The sequence below is a fragment of the Bos grunniens genome, chromosome 19 (genome assembly GCF_055505025.1).
Source record: "Bos grunniens cultivar Pamir isolate PY7600 chromosome 19, Bosgru_T2T1.0, whole genome shotgun sequence".
NCBI classification, from domain to species: Eukaryota; Metazoa; Chordata; class Mammalia; order Artiodactyla; family Bovidae; genus Bos; species Bos grunniens.
In genome coordinates this window covers 18946125-18966427 of record NC_141183.1, presented here as the reverse complement: position 1 = coordinate 18966427, position 20303 = coordinate 18946125, and the positions used below count along the sequence as shown (strand labels likewise).

Here is a 20303-nt window from a genome sequence, read left to right as displayed (position 1 = left end):
CTTTTAATATACTTTAATTTTTGCCAGTGAAAAGTGTGTGAAAGAGCTTCTAATTGTTTAATTTGCATTACTAGCTTGGGCTTAATTTGCATTCAATTACAATTGAGTCCGAGCACTTTTTATGTATTTATCAGCCATTAAAATTTCCTCATTTTTTTTAAGTGTTTCTTTTGTTTATCTGTTTGTTTGTTGGCTGCACCAGGTCGCATTCGGGATCTTAGTGACCATGGATCAAACCTGTGGCCCCTGTGTTGGGAGCTCAGTCTTAACCACTGGACTACCAGGGAAGTCCGAAACTACCTCATCTTTGAATTGCCTGTTTATATCCCTTGTGGGTTTTTCTATTAGATTATTTTTCTTTGTCATGCTCATTTGTAGGAATCTACTTTTTCTTTCCTTTTTTCTTAACTTTGTCATTGACCTTATTAATTGTTCTTAATTTCATGAATTTCTTTTATCATTTCTGACTCTCTATAATCTTTGGGTGTACTTTTCATTTTCTGACCTCTCAAGGTGAACACTTAGCTAATTCATTTTCAGTCTGTCTTATTTTCTAATATAGCATCTACATGTAAGGTCATACGTTCTCTCTAGTTACTTTAGCTGAATTTTACAGCTTTTAAAAAGGTATTTAACAGCTTTTGATCTATAGTTTTTCGTTGGTGAGGTTCTAAATATACTGTAATTTCCATTGTTTTATCATGAATTATTTAGAAATGTGGTTTTTAAAATTCCAGAGTAATGTGTTTTGTTTTACTCTTTAAAAGAAACTTAACTTTTTGTTATTGGTTTCTAACTTCGTTTTGTGGTCATAGGATGTATTCTGTATGATATTGGTGTTTTGGCATTGGTTGATACTTAGTGGCATAGTTCAAGTCAGTTTTTTAGCATTCCATGTACTTGAGAGTATTTTCTAATATTTATATATTAAAATGTATTAGTTATATCACTGAATCTTTTATTTATTTATTTATTTGTTGGGTCCTCCTGGACAGCGCATGGGATCTTAGTTCCTCATCCAGGGATCAAACCCTGCATTGGAAGATGAAGTCTTTACCACTGGACCACCAGGGAATTCTCCTCATTGAATCTTTTATATGTTACTAGTCTTGTTTTATTTTTGTTTCGTCTATCATCTATTTTTAGGAGAAAAGTATCTTAAAATTTCCTTGTATACTGCAGATTTTATAGTTTTCCCTTCCCTTTCTGGCTTATTTTGATGTTGTTAGAGTCATATAAGGACTAGGTTATTTAGTCCCTGGTAAACTGTTTATCATCAGAAATGACATCTGTATTCCTAATAATCCTTTATCTCTCAAAATCTATTCTGTCAGATTTTAATATCACTGTATCAGATTTCCGTTTACCCTACATTGAGAAGCAGCAGAGAACAACATTAAGAGCATGGATTCTGATGTCAGGCTGCTGGGGTTCAAATTCCAGTACTAACACCTTTTAGGTATGTGACCTCAAGCCAATTTTTAACCTCAATATGAAATGGGTTTAGTTACTACCTACCTCAGAGGATTGTTATGAAGATTAATTACTATTTTTAAAGCACTTTGAACGTTATAGTATGCATTTCATATGTATTTGTAGCATTAAATAAATAGATATATGTGCATCCCTTTTTTGTGTCATTATTTTATAGATATTTGTCTAATAAACACCGTGTAGCTGCTAAATATGGTAATGCTTCAGTAAATACCTTTATTACAGAAGTCATATCAAATATGTATGAGTTTATCTGTAGAAGAACTCCTAGACACAGGACTGTTGGGTGGAAAGATACGTGCGTTTATAATTTTCCTAGAGCTTGCCAAATTGCCTTACACAGGAGTCTGGTATAAACCCTACGTAAGGCAATTTGGCAGTCTCGAAAAACTGATCTTTGCCAGTCTGTTAAGTGAAAAATGGTATTTCAATATAGATGTCATTTGCATTTATCTTATTTTAAATGATGTTGAGCATATTTGAATGCTCTTTGTATTTCCTTTACTGTGACTGTTCCCATACCCATTTTTCAATTGGGTAGTTGATCTTTTCTGAATCTATCTGTACAAGTTTTTTAGATATTGAAAAATCAATCCTTGCTCTATGGTATGAGCTGACTTTTTTTCTAAGCACTTCCCCTCAGGAATCAAAAACAACCAGAAAGAACAATTTGAATTATTATCTCAAAATATTTTCTGCCAAGTAATAAATATTCTTTCCTGGTGGCTCTGATGGGAAAGAGTCTGCTTGCAATTCAGGAGACCCAGGTTCAATCCCTGGGTGGGGGAACATCCTCTGGAGAAGGGAATGGCAACCCACTCCAGTATTCTTGCCTGGAGAATTCCATGGACAGAGGAGCCTGGCAGGCTACAGTCCATGGGGTCACAAAGAATTGGACACAACTGAGTGACTAACACACATAGTAAAAGCTACCTTTTCCTGTTCACAGACTTTGCTAAACACATCTTTAATCTTTAAAACCTCACTGCCTGGTAGTAATATTATCTTCACTTTACAAATTAAAAAAAAATGAAGATCAGAGAGATTAATTTTTTTTCACTCATTTAACAACATTCATTAAGAATGTACTACATTCTTGGGACTTCTCTGTTCATCTGCTGCTAAGACCCCATGCTCCCAATGCAGCAGGCCAGAGTTTGATCCCTGGTCAGGGAACTAGCTCCCACATGCCACAGATAAAGACCCTGAAGATCTTGTGTGCTATAATTAAAACCTGGCACAGCCAGATAAATAAGTTAAAAAAAAAAAAGAATCTACTACATTCTTACTTCGGGGATATAGCAGTGAGTAAAACAGAAAAGGTCCTTGTTCTATAAACTTAACCTTCTAGAGGGGAAATATAGACCACAAACAAGTAAACTACCATTAGGTTGAGCAGTCCAGAAGCCCTATCTGAAAAAAAATGAGATTTGATCTGGTGCCTAAGAAGAAAGAGACGATCTGGGAAATGGAACCATTAGTGCGAAGGTCCTAAGGCAGGAACGAGCCAGGTTTGTTCAAGACTCAGAGAAGTTTGGTCTGAGGAGCAAACTGGGAAAGCCGCTGGCTACTGGGAGTTTTTGAAAAGAGGAATTTGATCTGATTTTGTCAGTGAGGATAAGGTAAGTTCTGGTTTTAGGCCCTTTTCATTTTTGATTTTTGGCCGCACAGCTTTTGAGATCTGAACCCAGGCCCTGGGCAGTGGAAGGCCGGAATTCTAAATACCGGATGGCCAGGGAATTCCCTCCCTTTTACATTGTTTAAAATGGAGAATCCCAAACAGCTTTTTTGTTTATGTGTATATTTGTTAATCTATTGCTGTGTAACAAATCACCTCAAAACTTAGGGACTTAAAACAACATTAATCATTTATTTTCTCAGTTTCTGTGGGCCTGCAACTTAGGAGCAGCTTGGCTGGAATTTTTCTGACTTGGGGTCTCTTGTGAGGTTGCAGTCATCTGAAAGCTAAGCTGATACTGAAGGATCTACTTGCCAGATGGCTCAGTCACAGATGGGAAAGTCAGGACCAGCTGTTGGCAGGAAGCCTCAGTTCCTCTCCAAGGAGCCTCTCCACAGGCGTACTTGCTTGAGTGCCCTCATGTTATGGCAGCTGGCTTTCCTCACAGCAGGCATCTAAGAAAGAGCAATGAAGATATTGAGATGTCTTTTATGACCTAGCCTCCAGAGTCACACATTGTCATTTCCTCAATACTCTATTGGTACAGGGGCTCCCCAGTGGCCCAGTGGTTAAGAATCCATGTGCCAGTGCAGGGTGGATGGGCTCGATCCCTGGTCTGGAAAGATTTCACTTGCCATGGGGCAACTGGGCCTGACTGCCACAACCATTGAGCCTGTGCTCTAGAGCTCGTGCTTCACAATAAACAAGCCTCCGCAGTGAGAAGCCTGCACTCCGGAACTAGTGAGTAGCCTCTACTCACCGAAACTTGAGAAAGCCTGTGCAATAATGAAGACCTAGCACAGCCGAACATAAATAAACAAATATTTTTAAAAATACTCTATTGGTATATAGCCTTACTGGATGTGAGTATGACTATCAGGGGGGCTTCCCTGGTGGTTCAGTGGTCAAGAATCCACCTGCCAATGCAGGAGACTTGAGTTGGATCCCTGGGTCAGGAAGATCCCCTGGAGAAGGACATGGCAACCCACTCAAGTATTCTTGCTTGGGAGATCCATGGACAGAGGAGCCTGGTGGGCTACATTCCATGGGGTTGCAAAAGAATCAGACAAAATTTAGCAACTAAACAATGACTATCAGGAGTCAAGGATAGTCATTGCAGGCCATCTTCGAGACCAACTACCACCACATGGGTATCTTTAAATTTGTACTAATAAATATATTTTATGTATTTGAGTATATACTTATAAAATCATACTTGATATTTACCATATTAGGAATTAAAACAAGTTTAAAATGCATTTATTCATTTAAAAATAAGCCCACTGTGTGTTAAGATAAATGATACATTTTCTTAAGCACTTAAAACAATTTTTTGACAGGTACACACTACGATATTTTTAAATTTATTTTTGGCTGTGCTGGATCTTTGTTGTTGCATGTTAGCCTTCTCTAGTCGTGGAGAGCGGCGGCTACTCTCTAGTTACAGTGCACGGACTTCTCACTGAGGTGGCTCCTCTCGTGGAGCCCAGGCTTTAGGCACATGGTTTCAGCAGTTGCGGCGCCCAGGCTCAGTAGTTGTGGTGCAAGGACTTAGTTGCTCTGAGGCATGTGGGATCTTCCTGGATCAGGGATCAAACTCATGTCCTCTGCCTTGGCTGGCAGATTCTTATCCACTGCACCACCAGGGAAGTCCTAATGATGCATTTTTAATGGAATTAAAAGAGTGGCATTATTTTACATTTCTGCAAATCTTTTAAATATCTGATATAATGAAAAAATGCTAGATTCTCATTTTTGCTTTTGCATACTCTACTGAATATTCATGACACAATGAGAGCAAAAGTGAATAATGATGTTAGTATTATTGTAAAAACAGTTTTGACCTCATGGAACCTTCTGAAAGGGCTGAACCACACTTTGAGAAACTTGAGCCAGATTCTGGTTGTTGTTGTTTAGTCACTAAGTTGTGTCTGACTCTTTGTGACCCCATGAACTGTAGCCTGCCAGGCACCTCCGTGGGATTTCTCAGGCAAGAAATAACAGGAGTATATTGCCATCTCCTGCCGGGGATCTTCCCAACCCAGGGATCAAACCCTGCATGTCTACTGCATTGGCAGGCAGATTCTTTACCACTGAACCACCTGGGAAGCCCCAGGTAATAAATGATGCCCAAATCTCAGTAGCTTACAACAACAAAGGTTTATTTCTTGCTCATGCTACCTGGAGAAGGAAATGGCAACCCACTCCAGTATTTTCACCTGGAGAATTCCATGGACAGAGGAGCCTGACAGGCTACAGTTCATGGGGTCACAAAGAGTCGGACATGACTGAGCGACTGTCACTCATGTTACATGTCAGTTATGGCTTGCCCATGCTTCTGTTGCAAGTCTTCACCAAGGAACCCATGTTGACAGGGTACCCTCTGGCTGGACATTGCTAGATAAGGGAAAAGAGAACTTGATAAACCAGCCTGGCTTTTAAACTTATTCTTGGAAGTGATGTGTCACTTCTTTTCTTTTTTTTCCATCAGCCAAAGCAAGTCACATGGCCAAGTTTGTGTTCCCCAGGAACTCAAATCTGCAGGGAGAGGCCCCACTGGAAGGGATACAAGGTGTTTGTGGTATATACACTTCTTCCATGGGTTTAATGAATAATGCTGGTTGCTCATGGAAAACGGATTATATTGGGAAGAGGCAGAAAGCTATTTAAGTGTAGAAATATGTTAGGAATTAACTGCAGTACTTTGGGCAAGAAATTGGTGGCTGGGTCTGATTCAAGAAGTACTTTGGAATTGGTAGAATTTGTTTTGGGAGCAGGGTGGGGATAAGGGAAAGTTCTGAAAGATAACTTAAAGTTTTTATTTTTTAATTTTTTAAAAATATAACATAGGTTTGAACTGAGTGGATAATGAGATAGGATAAGGATAGGTGAGGAGGGTTTTTTTTGGCAAGGGGCAGTGGAACAAATGTTGAACTTGTTAAGCCTGAGTCTTCACCTAAATGGAAATGTCCAGTAGATACTTGACCATATGTCTGGAGATCTGGGGGGAAGTCAGAACTCAGGCGTTAACACAGAGCTGAATTTTAAAGTTATGGAGTTGGAAGAGATCTCCTTGGGAGAAAGTGTTAATAGGGAAGAGAAGAGGGCTAAAAGCTAAAGCCTTGGTGCACACCAACATTTATAAGTGGAACTGGCAATGGATCCAGCAAAAGAGATGGAGAAGGAGCCCATTGAGATAAGGTGAAAATGGGTAGAAATGGAAGCAAAAGGAAGAAAGTGTTTCAAGAAGGAGGAAGTAGTCTGTTTCAATGTTCTAAAAGTCAGCTAGGGGAAAATGGAAGTCACAGTTGGCTGGGTAAGTACGGTTTTGATGGAGAGGTGAGAATCAAGCTCTAATCAGGTGAATGGAAGAAAACATGGAAGTGAGGAATGGAGACACCACTTTTGAGTTGTTTTTTTTTTTTTTGGGTGGGTGGATAAGTAGAAAATGAAGGGAGACAAAGATGTGAAGATGAAATTCTATGTATGTGAAATCTTTATGTAAACTGTAAACGCTCTATCTATAAGCGTTAGGTTTGTTATTTATTATTGAACCCCTAGGAATTTCAAACTAGCTCAATGTGAAGAATCACTAAAACGCTACTGCTAGTCCCCAGCTCTCTGGCTATTAAACCTCAAAAGATCTCAAGCCTATGAAAAGTGGACAGATGAAGAGACAGAAAGAGCAGAGTGAAAAATAAAGGGGAAAAGAGAGGGCGGCCTAGCTAATATTGTCCTCCGAGGGCCTCCGTATGGCAGTCTCACAGCTCTTACGTAATTTTAGGGGCGGGGCCAACAGGAAATTTAAACCGAACCCGCGGCCGAGGGCGCCTGGAGAATACGCCGTAGTTGCGGAGGAGCAGTCGGTGCACGGGAGCTTGAAAGAGCCCATGGAGCCCACGATTGGGATACGGCGGCCTTGAAGGAGTACGGAGACCGGGAAAGAGCAGAGAATTGGAGGAGGGATCCGGGAAAGGGTACGGATGCCGAAAAGGGGAAGGAGGGATAAGAAGGAAGGTGGAAAGAGTCAAAGGCGTTAAAGAGGGTTTCGGGGTTGGGAAGTGGGCATAGGAATTGGGAAGCAGATAGGTTACGGGAGCTGGGAGGGTAGAGGGACCGGGGAGGGGTCATAGGAATTGAGGAGACAGAGGTCTAAAGGGGCAGAGGGAGTGGGGGAACAAGAGTCTGGAAGGAGGCGCGGGAGAGGGGATGTGGGTTGGGGTGGAGTTGAGTCTTGGAGTTCCCGGGAGCCTCGATGGAAATTGTGCAGGACTTGGGAGGTTGGAGGAGGGGATGATGGAGGGTCGAAGATTAGTGGAGGTGGTTCACCTGATGTTTTGGCTTTTTTCAGGCAACGATCGCCTTCAACTGGAGAATTCAATGGATGAGAGTAAGCTACGGGCTCCGGACCCAGGTAGGTAACAGGGCAGTTAATGAGGGTTTCGAGGTCACAGTTGGTACTCCTGCCCCAGAGTCTCTTGGGAAGAAAAGGCCGAGAAATGTTATCTCTTGGGGTTTTCTAGTTACTCTGTGTGTGTGTGTGTGTGTGTGTGTTGGGAGGGGGTTGTTTGTGTTGAGGGATGTCATGGATCATTAAGGAATTCATGATAAAGGTCAAACAAGAGTTTTCTCTCTGATATTATGAGCAGATGGAGAGTCAGGATGGAGTAACTTATTAAACCTATATTCATGGTTACTTTTACCATAAAATTCTTAAATTTATTGATAAACTTAAAGAGCCCCACCCAATTAGATAAGTATTTTAGCACTAGTCACTTCCCTCAGTGCTCCCCTTTGCCCTCTTAGTATCATCTAGTTTGAGTTCTGGATTTTTACAGATACGCCATTTCGTTGTTGCCTTTTAAACGGTGATACATTTCACTAAATTATTTACTCTCTCTTCCCATATGGTGTTGCTTTCTTCTAGCTCTAGTTCTCTTTTGGCTGATGAACTTCGTCTGAGCATATTTTCAAAAGGGGGCTTTATGTGATAAACTTTTTGAGGCTTGTATGCCTAAGAACATCTTTATTTCACCCTTATATTAAAGTTTTTGAGTCAGTTTTTTTCCCTTCAACACATTGAAAAGTGACAGTGGTCTCTTCTTGCTAAAAAATTGATGCTGTTGAGAATTGATGTCAATCTGATTCTTGTTCCTTAATGTATAACCTGCTTTTCCCTGTAGAAGATTTTAGATTATTCTCTTTGTATTTGTTCTTAAAATTCACAATAACATAACTGTGTTAATTTTAGAGGGTTTTAGTTTTCATAAAAATAAAGATACAAGAATTGAAAACATGCGGGTAAAGAAGCAGCAGTTAGAACCAGACATGGAACAACTGACTGGTTCCAAATTGGGAAAGGAATATGACAAGGCTGTATATACAGAGAACATCGTGCAAAATGCCAGACTGGATGAATCACAAGCTGGAATCAAGATTGCCAGGAGAAATATCAACCTCAGATATGCAAATGCCTACACTCTAATGGCAGAAAATGAAGAGGAACTAAAGAATCTCTTGATGATGGTGAAAGAGGAAAGTGAAAAAGATGGCTTACAACTCAGCATTCAAAATACTAAGATCATGGCATCTGGTCCCTTACTTCATGCCAAATAGAAGGAGAAAAAGTGGAAACAATGACAAATTTTATTTTCTTAGGCTCCAAAATCACTATGGACAGTGACTACAGCCATGAAATTAAAAGATGCTTGCTCCTGGGAAGAAAAGCTATGACAAACCTAGACAGCATATTAAAAAACAGAGACATTACTTTGCTGACAAAGGTCTACATAGTCAAAGCTATGGTTTTTCCAGTAGTCATATAAAGATTTGTGCGTTGGACTGTGAAAAAGGCTGAACACCAAAGAATTGATGCCTTCAAACTGTGGTGCTGGAGAAGACTCTTGATAATCTCTTGGACTGCAAGGAGATCAAACCAGGCAATCCTAAAGGAAATTAACCCTGAATATTCATTGGAAGGACTGATACTGAAGCTGAAGCTCCAATATTTTGGCTACTTGATGCAAAGAGCTGACTCATTGGAAAAGACCCTGATGCTGGGAAAGATTGAAGGCAAAAGGAAAAGGGGGTAGCAGAGGATGAGACAGTTAGATAGCATCACTGACTCAATGGACATAAATTTGAGTAAACTCCATGAGATAGTGGAGGACAGAGGAGCCGGGCATGCTGCAGTTCATGGGGCTGCAGAGTCAGACACGACTTAGCAACTGAACATCAACCATTCATCTGCAAATGATTGTGCATATTACTCTGTTTTTTTTTAAATTCTTATTTATTTATTTTTGACTGCACTGGGTCTTCTTTTCTACTCAGGCTTTTTCTACTTTCGTCCAGGAGGGTCACTCTAGTTGCCATGCACTGGCTTCTCATTGCAATGGCCTCTCCTGTTGCAGAGCACGGTCTCTAGGGCAGGCGGCCTCTAGAGCACAGGCTCAATAATTGTGTCTCAGGCTCAGCTGCTCCAAGGCATGTGGGATCTTCCTGGATCAGGGGTCGAACCCCTGTCTCCCGCATTGGCAGGTGGATTCTTTACCACTGAGCCACCAGGGAAACCCTAGCTGGGATTACTTTTTAATGTTAATCTCTGTTGGGTGATAGGGGTAGTGAGTTCTTAATCCACACGACTAGAATGAATTTGAACTCCAGTCTCTTGAGAGGCTTGTACTTTGGATTCTCAGTGAAGATTTGCCTTTCATGTGGAGCCCAGGCTAAGACAGGCAGTATTCCTTTTTTATCTTTTCTAGTGGATGGATTATTTTCTGGCTTCCCTTTTCTCCTAGATTCATGCAGGAGTTCCCAATCCTCGCTCCCCACTTGAGGCTTGCACAAGACCTCATCTCCACGGCTCATGTGGCTCTTTAGTCTCAAGCTCTTTGCTTTTAAGTCCATAGACTCCCTCCCTCAGGGCAGTCAGCATTGGCTTTCACCACTGTGGTTTTCAACTTTCTCATCATGTGGGGCACTTTTGTTGTCTTCTTACTGATTTTGTGGACTTAGCAGTTAGATAGGATTGGTATTTCTATTTCAGCTGGTATTTTTAGACATTTGCGTTAAGGAGGGCTTTTAGGTAACCTCTCCAATATTACCTGAAATGAAGCCAAAATCCTCTCTTTCTCTTCAGCATCCTGAAATTTCATGAATAGTGTGCCATGGGACTTTTTTCATTCATGGAGCTAGCACTTGGTGGAAACTTTCAATCTGGAGGCTCATGTTCTTTATTTCCTTTGTGTGGATTACCACATTTTATCCATTCATTAGTTGATGGACATAAGAGTTTTCTGTTTCCTGGCTATTATGTATAATACTGTTATAAACATTTGTTTCCAGGTTATCATTTTTTTCTTTGAATGTATACCTAGAAGTATAATTGCTGGGTCCTATGGTAAGTTGGATGGGGAAACAGTGGAAACAGCGTCAGACTTTATTTTTGGGGGCTCCAAAATCACTGCTGATGGTGATTGCAGCCATGAAATTAAAAGACGCTTTCTCCTTGGAAGGAAAGTTATGACCAACCTAGATAGCATATTAAAAAGCAGAGATATTACTTTGCCAACAAAGGTCCATCTAGTCAAGGCTATGGTTTTTCCAGTGGTCATGTATGGATGTGAAAGTTGGACTGTGAAGAAAGCTGAGCGCCGAAGAATTGATGCTTTTGAACTGTGGTGTTGGAGAAGACTCGAGAGTCCCTTGGACTGCAAGGAGATCCAACCAGTCCATTCTGAAGGAGAGCAGTCCTGGGTGTTCATTGGAAGGATTGATGCTAAAGCTGAAACTCCAATACTTTGGCCACCTCATGCAAAGAGTTGACTCATTGGAAAAGACCCTGATGCTGGGAGGGATTTGGGGCAGGAGGAGAAGGGGACGACAGAGGATGAGATGGCTGGATGGCATCACCGACTCGATGGACATGAGTTTGAATGAACTCTGGGAGTTGGTGATGGACAGGGAGGCCTGGCGTGCTGTGATTCATGGGGTTGAGGAGAGTCGGACACAACTGATCAACTGAACTGAACTGATGGTAAGTCTCTGTTTAACTTTGTGAGGAACTGGCAGACTTTCCCTGTTGGCTACACCATTTACATTCCCACCAACAAAGTATGAGGATTCCAGTTCTGCAGGTCCTCACCAACACTTGTTATTACCTGTCTTTTTTGTTAAAGCCATCCTAGTGCGTTTGGCATGAGACCCTATAGCTCAGGGTTTAGAGCGCTGGTCTTATAAACCAGGTGTCAGGAGTTCATATCTCCCTGGGGCCTGCTAAGCAATTCTCTTATTGGGCTTCCCTCGTGGCTCAGACGGTAAAGAATCTGCCTGCAATGCAGGAGACCTGGGTGTGATCCCTGGGTTGGGAAGATCCCCTGGAGGAGGGCGTGGCAACCCACTCCAGTATTCTTGCCTGGAGAATCCCCATGGACAGAGAAACCTGGCAGGCTAAAGTCCATGGGGTCGCAAAGAGATGGACACGACTGAGGAACTCAACACACAGACAGTGGGTTTGAAGTGGTATCTCTTTGTGTTTTCAATTTACATCTTCCTAACAAGGCTAATCCGGAGGAGGCAATGGCACCCCACTCCAGTACTCTTGCCTGGAAAATCCCATGGACGGAGGAGCCTGGTAGGCTGCAGTCCATGGGGTCGCTAGGAGTTGGACACGACTGAGCGACTTCACTTTCACTTTTCACTTTCATGCATTGGAGAAGGAAATGGCAACCCACTCCAGTGTTGTAGCCTGGAGAATCCCAGGGATGGGGGAGCCTGGTGGGCTGCTGTCTCTGGGGTCGCACAGAGTCGGACATGACTGAAGTGACTTAGCAGCAGCAGCAGCAGCAGCAGCAACAAGGCTAATCGGAGAAGGCAACGGCACCCCACTCCAGTACTCTTGCCTGGAAAATCCCATGGACGGAGGAGCCTGGTAGGCTGTAGTCCATGGGGTCGCTAAGAGTCGGACACGACTGTACGACTTCACTTTCATGCTTTGGTGAAGGAAATGGCAACCCACTCCAGTGTTCTTGCCTGGAGAATCCCAGGGACGGGGGATCCTGGTGGGCTGCCGTCTATGGGATCACACAGAGTCGGACATGACTGAGTTGACTTAGCAGCAGCAACAAGGCTAATGACCTTGTGTATCTTTTCATGTGCTTGTTGGTCATTTGTATACCTTTGGAGAAATGTCTATCTGTTGCTCATTTTTAAATGATTTTTTTTTTTTTTTTACTATTTGAAGTGTTTTTTAACTATTGTATTTTTTTATATCCCTTATCTTCAATTAATTATTTTATTTACCTGCTGTTGTTCTTTTATGTTTCTAGTAAGCTCCTTGCCTTCTTGAGATATTTATTATGCTTTAAAATTCTTCTTTCTGTCTGGTCCATTACTTATGACAGAAGGGCACCTATGCCAGAGAAAGCTTCTTTTATAGTACTTGCCTTCTTTGGTTGCCTTGTATTTTCTTAGAAGCTAATGTTCCCTTGAGATTGCTAGCCACTCTAACTGATAATGTGCACCTGGAAGGAAGATGCAAAAGCTTAGGTTCTGTGTTATGCTCCTCCTTTGAGTTCAGGGATTGGGGTTTGGTTAGAAGAGGAAAACCACCCTAAGGTGGGAAGCCCCTGGTTCCAGTGTGGGCTCAGTCACCACCCGCCTCTAATACACGTGTTGCTTTGTACTGCTCATTTGCAAGAGCTGCTGTTTTCCTTAAGTTGTAATTTCCTGATTCACCAAATGAATAGTGAGGAGGGAGGGAAGCTCATTTGTGCCAGCCAGCTCACTGACCTCCTTGACTTCACAACTCCCCTTGACCCTGACCTTTTGTTAACTGCTTGACACTCACACACTCATACTCACACACACTCACACCGCCTTATGTTAGCCTACTGTCTCTGGTCGGTGCCGGCACTGGCTACAGGCGGCAGGGGCCCACTGAGCACAGTTAGAAGCCATCCTCCGGTCTCACCTCCTGCGAGTCCTGGCACTCTTCCACTTCAGGCTTGCTGTTCACCCAGCACAGCACTGCCCTCACGCTCACGCCAGTGTCTGACTCTGCCAGTCATCTCATCTAATTCCTTCTTTCTTCAGAGATTTCCCTAGGATTAGGTCCTGTGGAGAAAGTTGTAGGCCTGTGTGAATGTCAAAAGGGCTTACTCTAAGAAAGCCTTCTATACAAATATTGAATCATTATGTTGTATCCCCTGGAACTAATATAATGTTGTATGTCAGTTAGACTGCTCAATAAAAGGAAAAAGAGGACCTTCCCTGGCAGTTCAGGGGTTTAGACTTCACCTCCCAGTGCAGCGGTTGCTGGTTCAGTCCCTGGTTGGGGAGCTATGACCCCACATGGCTCACCTTCTGGGGAAGATGGCCTTAGGGAGGGACCCAGAATGGCTACAGTTAGAATAATGCCCTGGCCTGACATCCAGCTGGTATTCCTGGTATGGCTGGATCAGATGTTTCTGTCTAGTCTCCATCCTGAGTGCTTATTAAGTATTTGAATAACTCTTAAAATACCATTACCTGACACCATTTATGATATTTTACGTAACCCATATGGACTGCCCATGAGAGTGGGTGTTTATTATTACCACTATTTCAGAAGTGAGGAAATAGAGACTGAGACATCCTAAGTAAGATTACTGTAAGTAAGATTACTTACTTAAGATTACATCCTAAGTAAGATTTAGGGTTACACAGCTAGTAAGAGATGGAAGCAGGACTCAGAACAAAGGCCTTTTCTGTTAAATGCCAAGCTGACTTTCCAGTTTTCAGTCTCTAAATACCTAGGACTTTCAGGAAAAGGGAGGTTTACAGGACCAGAGGGTGAATGCTTGAAGGTCAGATGCTAGCTGAGGATGGGAAAGCAGGATCTAGTTTAAGCATTATGGGAATGTACAGATGGGACTGCAGCCATGAAATTAAAAGATGCTTACTCCTTGGAAGGAAAGTTATGACCAAACTAGATGGCATAATCAAAAGCAGAGACATTACTTTGCCAACAAAGGTTCGTCTAGTCAAGGCTATGGTTTTTCCTGTGGTCATGTATGGATGTGAAAGTTGGACTGTGAAGAAAGCTGAGCGCCAAAGAATTGATGCTTTTGAACTGTGGTGTTGGAGAAGACTCTTGAGAGTCCCTTGGACTGCAAGGAGATCCAACCAGTCCATTCTGAAGGAGATCAGCCCTGGGATTTCTTTGGAAGGAATGATGCTAAAGCTGAAACTCCAGTACTTTGGCCACCTCATGCGAAGAGTTGACTCATTGGAAAAGACTCTGATGCTGGGAGGAATTGGGGGCAGGAGGAGAAGGGGACAACAGAGGATGAGATGGCTGGATGGCATCACTGACTTGATGGACGTGAGTCTGAGTGAACTCCGGGAGTTGGTGATGGACAGGGAGGCCTGGCATGCTGCGATTCATGGGATTGCAAAGAGTCGGACACGACTGAGTGACTGATCTGATCTGATCTGATCACATGTAAGTCAAACATCTCTTCCCAGGGACTTCCTTGGTGGTGCCGTGGCTAATACTCCAAGCTCCCAATGCAGGGGGCCTGGGTTCAATCAGTGGTCAGGGAACTAGATCCCACATGCCACAGCTAAAGATCCCACCTGACGAAACTAAGACCCAATGCAGCCAAATTAAAAAAAAAAAATCTCTTCCCCAAGTAGTTTTTGGTCTAATGGAGTGAGTAAACAAGAATATGAAGCTGAAAATACTACAAGGACAGATAATAAGTAATTTGTAACTCAGAAAAAGAAAAATAGTATCTCATCAGGGCAAGCAGGGTTTAACTGAGGAGGTCCAATTAAAAGCCTGACTGGATGGTAGATAGGAGAGTTGCAGGAATTTATAGAATCAAAGTTTTGTAGAAAACTTTTTAAAATATCAGGTCCAGGGGCTTCCCTGGTGGCTCAGTGGTAAAGAATCCACCTGCCAATGCAGGAGACACAAGTTCGATCCCTGATCTGGGAAGATCTCACACGCCTCAGAGCAACTAAGTCCGTGCCGCACAACTATTGAGCCTGTGCTCTGGAGCCCGGGAACTGCAACCATTGAGCCCATGTGCCGCAACTGTTGAAGTCCACGTGCCCTAGAGCCCATGCTCCACAACACGAGAAGCCAGCGCGGTTAGTGTCTGTCCTCTTAGTTTTGTCAGGCTCATATGTTTGTTTACTCTCTCCTTTGGGTCCACCTCTGACTTCATTGGAGAAGGAAATGGCAACCCACTCCAGTGTTCTTGCCTAGAGAATCCCAGGGACGGGGAGCCTGGTGGGCTGTCATCTATGGGGTCGCACAGAGTCGGACATGACTGAAGCGACTTAGCAGCTGGACTGCAGCACGCCAGGCTTCCCTGTCCATCACCCACTCCTGGAGCTTGCTCAAACTCATGTCCATCAAGTCGGTGATGCCATCCAACCATCTCATCCTCTGTCGTCCCCTTCTCCTCTTGCATTCAGTCTTTCCCAGCAACAGGGTCTTTTCCAATGAGTCAGTTCTTCGTATCAGGTGGCCAAAATATTGGAGCTTCAACTTCAGCACAAGTCCTTCCAATGAATATTCAGGACTGATTTCTTTCAGGATTGACTGGTTTGATCTCCTTGCAGTCCAAGGGACTCTCAAGAGTCTTCTCCAGCACCCCAGTTCAAAAGCATCAATTCTTCAGCACTCAGCTTTCTTTATGGTCCAACTCTCACATCCATACATGACCCCTGGAAAAACCATAGCTTTGACTAGACAAATCCTTGTCAGCAAAGTAATGTCTCTGCTTTTTAATATGCTGTCCAGGTTAGTCATAGCTTTTCTTCCAAGGAGCAAGCATTTAATTTCATGGCTGCAGTCACCATCTGCAGTGATTTTGGAGCCCAAGAAAATAAAGTCTGACTGTTTCCATTGTTTCCCCATCTATTTGCCGAGAAGTGATAGGACCAGATTCTATGACCTTAGTTTTTTGAATGTTGAGTTTTAAGCCAGCTTTTTTATTCTCCTCTTTCACTCTCATCAAGAGTCTCTCTAGTTCTTCTTCGTTTTCTGCCATAAGGGTGGTGTCATCTGCATACCTGAGGTTATTGATATTTCTCCCTGCCATCTTGATTCCAGCTTGTGCTTCATCCAGCCCAGCATTTCTCATGATGTACTCTGCATATAAATTAAATAAGCAGGGTGACAATATACAGTCTTGACTTACTCCTTTCCCAATTTGGAACCAGTCCATTGTTCCATGTCTGGTCTTAACTGTTGCTTCTTGACCTGCATACAGATTTCTCAGGAGGCAGGTCAAGTGGTCTGATATTCCCATCTCTTTAAGGATTTTCCACAGTTTGTTGTGATCCACACAGCCAGTGAAGGAGAAGTAGATGTTTTTCTGGAATTCTCTTGCTTTTTCTATGATCCAATGGATGTTGGCAATTTAATCTCTGATTCTTCTGCCTTTTCTAAATCCAGCTTGAACATCTGGAAGTTCTCAGTTCACATACTGTTGAAGCCTGGCTTGGAGAATTTTGAGCATTACTTTGTTAGTGTGTGAGATGAGTGCAATTGTGCGATAGTTTGAACATTCTTTGGCATTGCCTTTCTTTGGGATGAAAACTGACCTTTTCCAGTCCTGTGGCCACTGCTGAGTTTTCTGAATTTACTGGCATATTGAGTGCAGCTATCAGGGCTTCCCTGATAGCTCAGTTGGTAAAGAATCTGCCTGCAATGCAGGAGACCCTGGTTCGATTCTTGGGTTGGGAAGATCCACTGGAGAAGGGATAGGCTACCCACTCCAGTATTCTGGCCTGGACAACTGGGGTTGCAGAGTCGGACACAACTGAGTGACTTTCACTTTCACTTTTTTAATTAATTAATTTGGCTGCCACTGGATCCCTATGGCATGTAGGATCTTAGTTCCCCAACCAGGGATTGAACTGGTGTCCCTTGCATTGGCAGGCAGACTCTTAATTACTGGACTACCAGGGAAGTCCTGATAGTTCATTGGTTTTTATTGCCAAATAGTATTCCATCATATGAATGTGCTGCATTTTGCTTACTGTTTTATTCACATTTGAATTGTTGCCACTTTGGGGCTACAGTGAGTAATGCTGCTGTGAACTTTATCTGGATGTATGTTTTCATTTCTCCTGGGAGTATGCCTAGGAATCGGATTGCTGAGTCTTATGTTAACTCTATCCTTGACCTTTCAAGAAACAGCGGCACTGTTGTCTAAAGTGGCTGCACCATTTTACATTCCAACATCCATGTATGCGGATTGGGTTTCTCTGCACCTGGGCTTCCCAAGGGCAGGAGCAGGAGTCTCGTGTCCGCCTTGGTGGCCAGGGCCTGGCCAGGCACCACACAGGGGCTGTCGGCCACAAAGGCTCCTTGACCCCTAGGGGTCTCTCTTACCTCAAGCTTTTCACTGTCTTCCCCTTTATTGTTGTCTTCTAGGAGCTCAGCTCGCAGTTTCCAGTTGTCTGGGAAAATGCCAGAAGAGCTCACCAGATGCCAGGAGGCAGCCCTTTTCTGGAAAATCCTTCTACTTGGATCTGCCCGCCGGCAAGAACCTCCAGTTTTTGACGGGGGCCATTCAGCAGCTGGGTGGGGTAGGTAACCTGCTTCTCCCCTGTGGTGCCACGTGCCTTCGTGGATTCAAGGGCAGGATCTGGAGAGGGGTTCTGCCTGTGACTTCCAGGTATTGTCAGGGGTATCACTGCATTTTCCAAAGCAGCTTAAATGTAAACCATTTTTTAAAAGTAAAGGTAATTTTTTTTTCCTAATTAGAAAAGTAATTTCTGTTCATTCTAGAATTCTGGAGAACTGGAACAGCAGAGTGGCACTGCTAAGGAGTGGACTTGTTGGGATAGGAGAAATGTGTGGCCCTGAAATCATTTATCTTTTTGCCATATTACAGAAGGTAGACAGACATACTCCTTCAACCTATCACTTTAAAGATTTTTTTAAATGGTGATAAAATTTATATGACATAAAATATGCCTTTGTAATTGTTTATAGGTTCATTCTTCTTAATTTAAAAAAAGTTTTATTTTGTTTTTTTTAAATTTGGCTGCCATGGGTCTTTATTGTGGCACACAGGCTCAGTAACTGCAGCGTATGGGCTTAGTTCCCCAACCAGAGATGGAACCCATGTGCCCTGCATTGGAAGGTGGATTCTTAATCACTGGACTACCAGAGAAGTCCCTGGAAATTAATTATTTTTAAATTCATGGACATTAATTACATTCACCCTGTTGTGTAACCATCACTCTCTGTTTCCCAAACTTTGATCACCCCAAACAGAAGCCCTGTAACCTTTAAGCAAGAACTTCCCCTTTCACCTCCCCCACCTCCCCAGCACTCACATCTACGTTATGTTTCTGAATTTGCCCGTTCTAAATAAGTGGGATCAGTGGGGTCACTGGTGTTGGTCCTTTTGCTTCTGGTTTGTTACACTTTAACATAAAGCTTTCAAGGCTCACCCGTGCTGTAGAGTAGATCAGAGTTTCCTTTCTCTCTCATGACTGAATAGTGCTCCACCGTATGGACAGACCACATTTTGCTTATCCATTCATACGTTAATGGACACTCGGTTTGTTTCGGCATTTTAGCTGTTATGAATAATGCTGCTGTGAACGTGGGTCGACAAGTGTCCCTTCGAGTCCCTGTTTTCAATTCTGTTGGACGCATACCTCGGAGAGGAGTTGCTGGGTCGGGTGATAATCCATGTTTAGCTTTTGAGGGACCGCAACTTCTTTTTTAAACCTACGTGCCAGGTTTCTCCCATCACACCGCAGAGAGATCATCCATCCTTCCTTTCACAGGGTGCTGGGGCTGGCTGGTCCTGGCTCATGAGAACCAGTTATTAGCATCTCTTTCCACTCCCACATTCAGGGATGTCATATGGCTACCTTGAAATCAGCCCCAGTAGTATTTTACCCCACAGAAACCAGCAAACGCTACAAAGCAGGGCTTTTTTTTTCTCCTTTCCCCCCAAGAGTCTGGCATTAAGCATTTGCCAGCTCACTACTGCTTATTTCCATCTTTTCTTCTTCCCCCAGACATGAGTTGTGTCATTGTGTTTCCAGCACTGTTTTGGGTTTCTTAGGATGAGTCAGACCCTCTCAGTGTCATAAAGGGCTTGCAGGTAAGATGAGCGGACACTTACGCAGCTGAGTAATATCCAGAACCCAATTTTATTTCAGGCTCCTCTTGGTAGTGTGGTAAAGATGACAGATGCAGCATCTGGATGGCCCAGTGTATCTTCACAGCAAAACCATGGCTTAGCCAAGCTCCTGATCCTCCAGTCCCATCAGTGTGCTCTCTCTCTTTCGGCAAACCCTCACCAGTCAGATATTCAGAGCCCACAAGGCTCTGCTGGGAGGACTACAGTTCTGGAGTCAAGAACCTGTGTCCTGTACATAAACCTTATTATATTTTGGGATGATGTCTTCTCAGGGGCCCAGCACAGGATTGCATCTGATCTGTTTAAGGACATTAATTCTGGAGCTTCTGTGAGCTGACCTGATTTCCTTCCTCAACCTGTCAATATTGATGATTCTACTTCTGCCTTTTGGGTTTCAGCCACCTCTGTGATCTGGTTTCAGGTAATTGAGGGTTTTCTGAGCAAAGAAGTAAGTTACATCGTGTCCAGCCGCAGGGAGGCGAAGGCCGAGAGCAGCAGGACAAGTCACAGAGGCTGCCCCAGCCCCAGCGAGGTCACAGTGGACACACCGCCCGTGGCCAACCCAAAAGGCAGCCGTGCTAGGCCCGCACAGAAAGCCATGGACCCAGTAAGAACCTCGTGGGGCGGGAAGTGTGTGTCTAGTAAACAAAGGAAGTAGGCCTTTGTGAGCCCACTTCAACAGTTTCTGGTTTTAGTTTCATCTGGTTTATTTTAATCTCTCATTTGAATTCAGGGGCTGAAACTATCTTATCACAGCTCTGGATCCACACACCTCAGTGACGTGCCGTCCCTATGCCCTCCCTTCTGTGATAAATATTCACTTTTCCTGGGACTTCAGAGTCTGAGATTCAGAAACAGTAGGGGAGGACTTTCCTGGTGGTTCAGTGGTTAAGAATCCACCTGCCACTGCAGGGTCCATGGGGTTGATCCCTGGTCCAGGAAGATCCCACATACCATGGGGC

General features: G+C 43.3%; 1 protein-coding gene across 7 annotated transcripts in view; it reads left to right on the top strand.

Moving 5' to 3' along the window:
• Positions 1-20303, top strand: part of DBF4B (DBF4B-CDC7 kinase regulatory subunit) — a 42542-nt gene that overhangs the window by 5628 nt on the left and 16611 nt on the right. For 2 of the 7 annotated variants that reach the window (XM_086357333.1, XM_086357329.1), the window contains exons 4-8: positions 203-1459; positions 6957-7149; positions 7524-7586; positions 17610-17764; positions 19763-19948. In XM_086357333.1, coding sequence (XP_086213459.1) covers positions 7553-7586; positions 17610-17764; positions 19763-19948 — 375 coding nt within the window. In that variant the 5' untranslated portion in view covers positions 203-1459; positions 6957-7149; positions 7524-7552. Of the gene's footprint in view, positions 1-202; positions 1460-6445; positions 6489-6956; positions 7150-7523; positions 7587-17609; positions 17765-19762; positions 19949-20303 lie in introns of those variants that run through there. The other 5 variants (XM_086357342.1, XM_086357332.1, XM_086357334.1 and 2 more) reach the window with 4 other exon arrangements.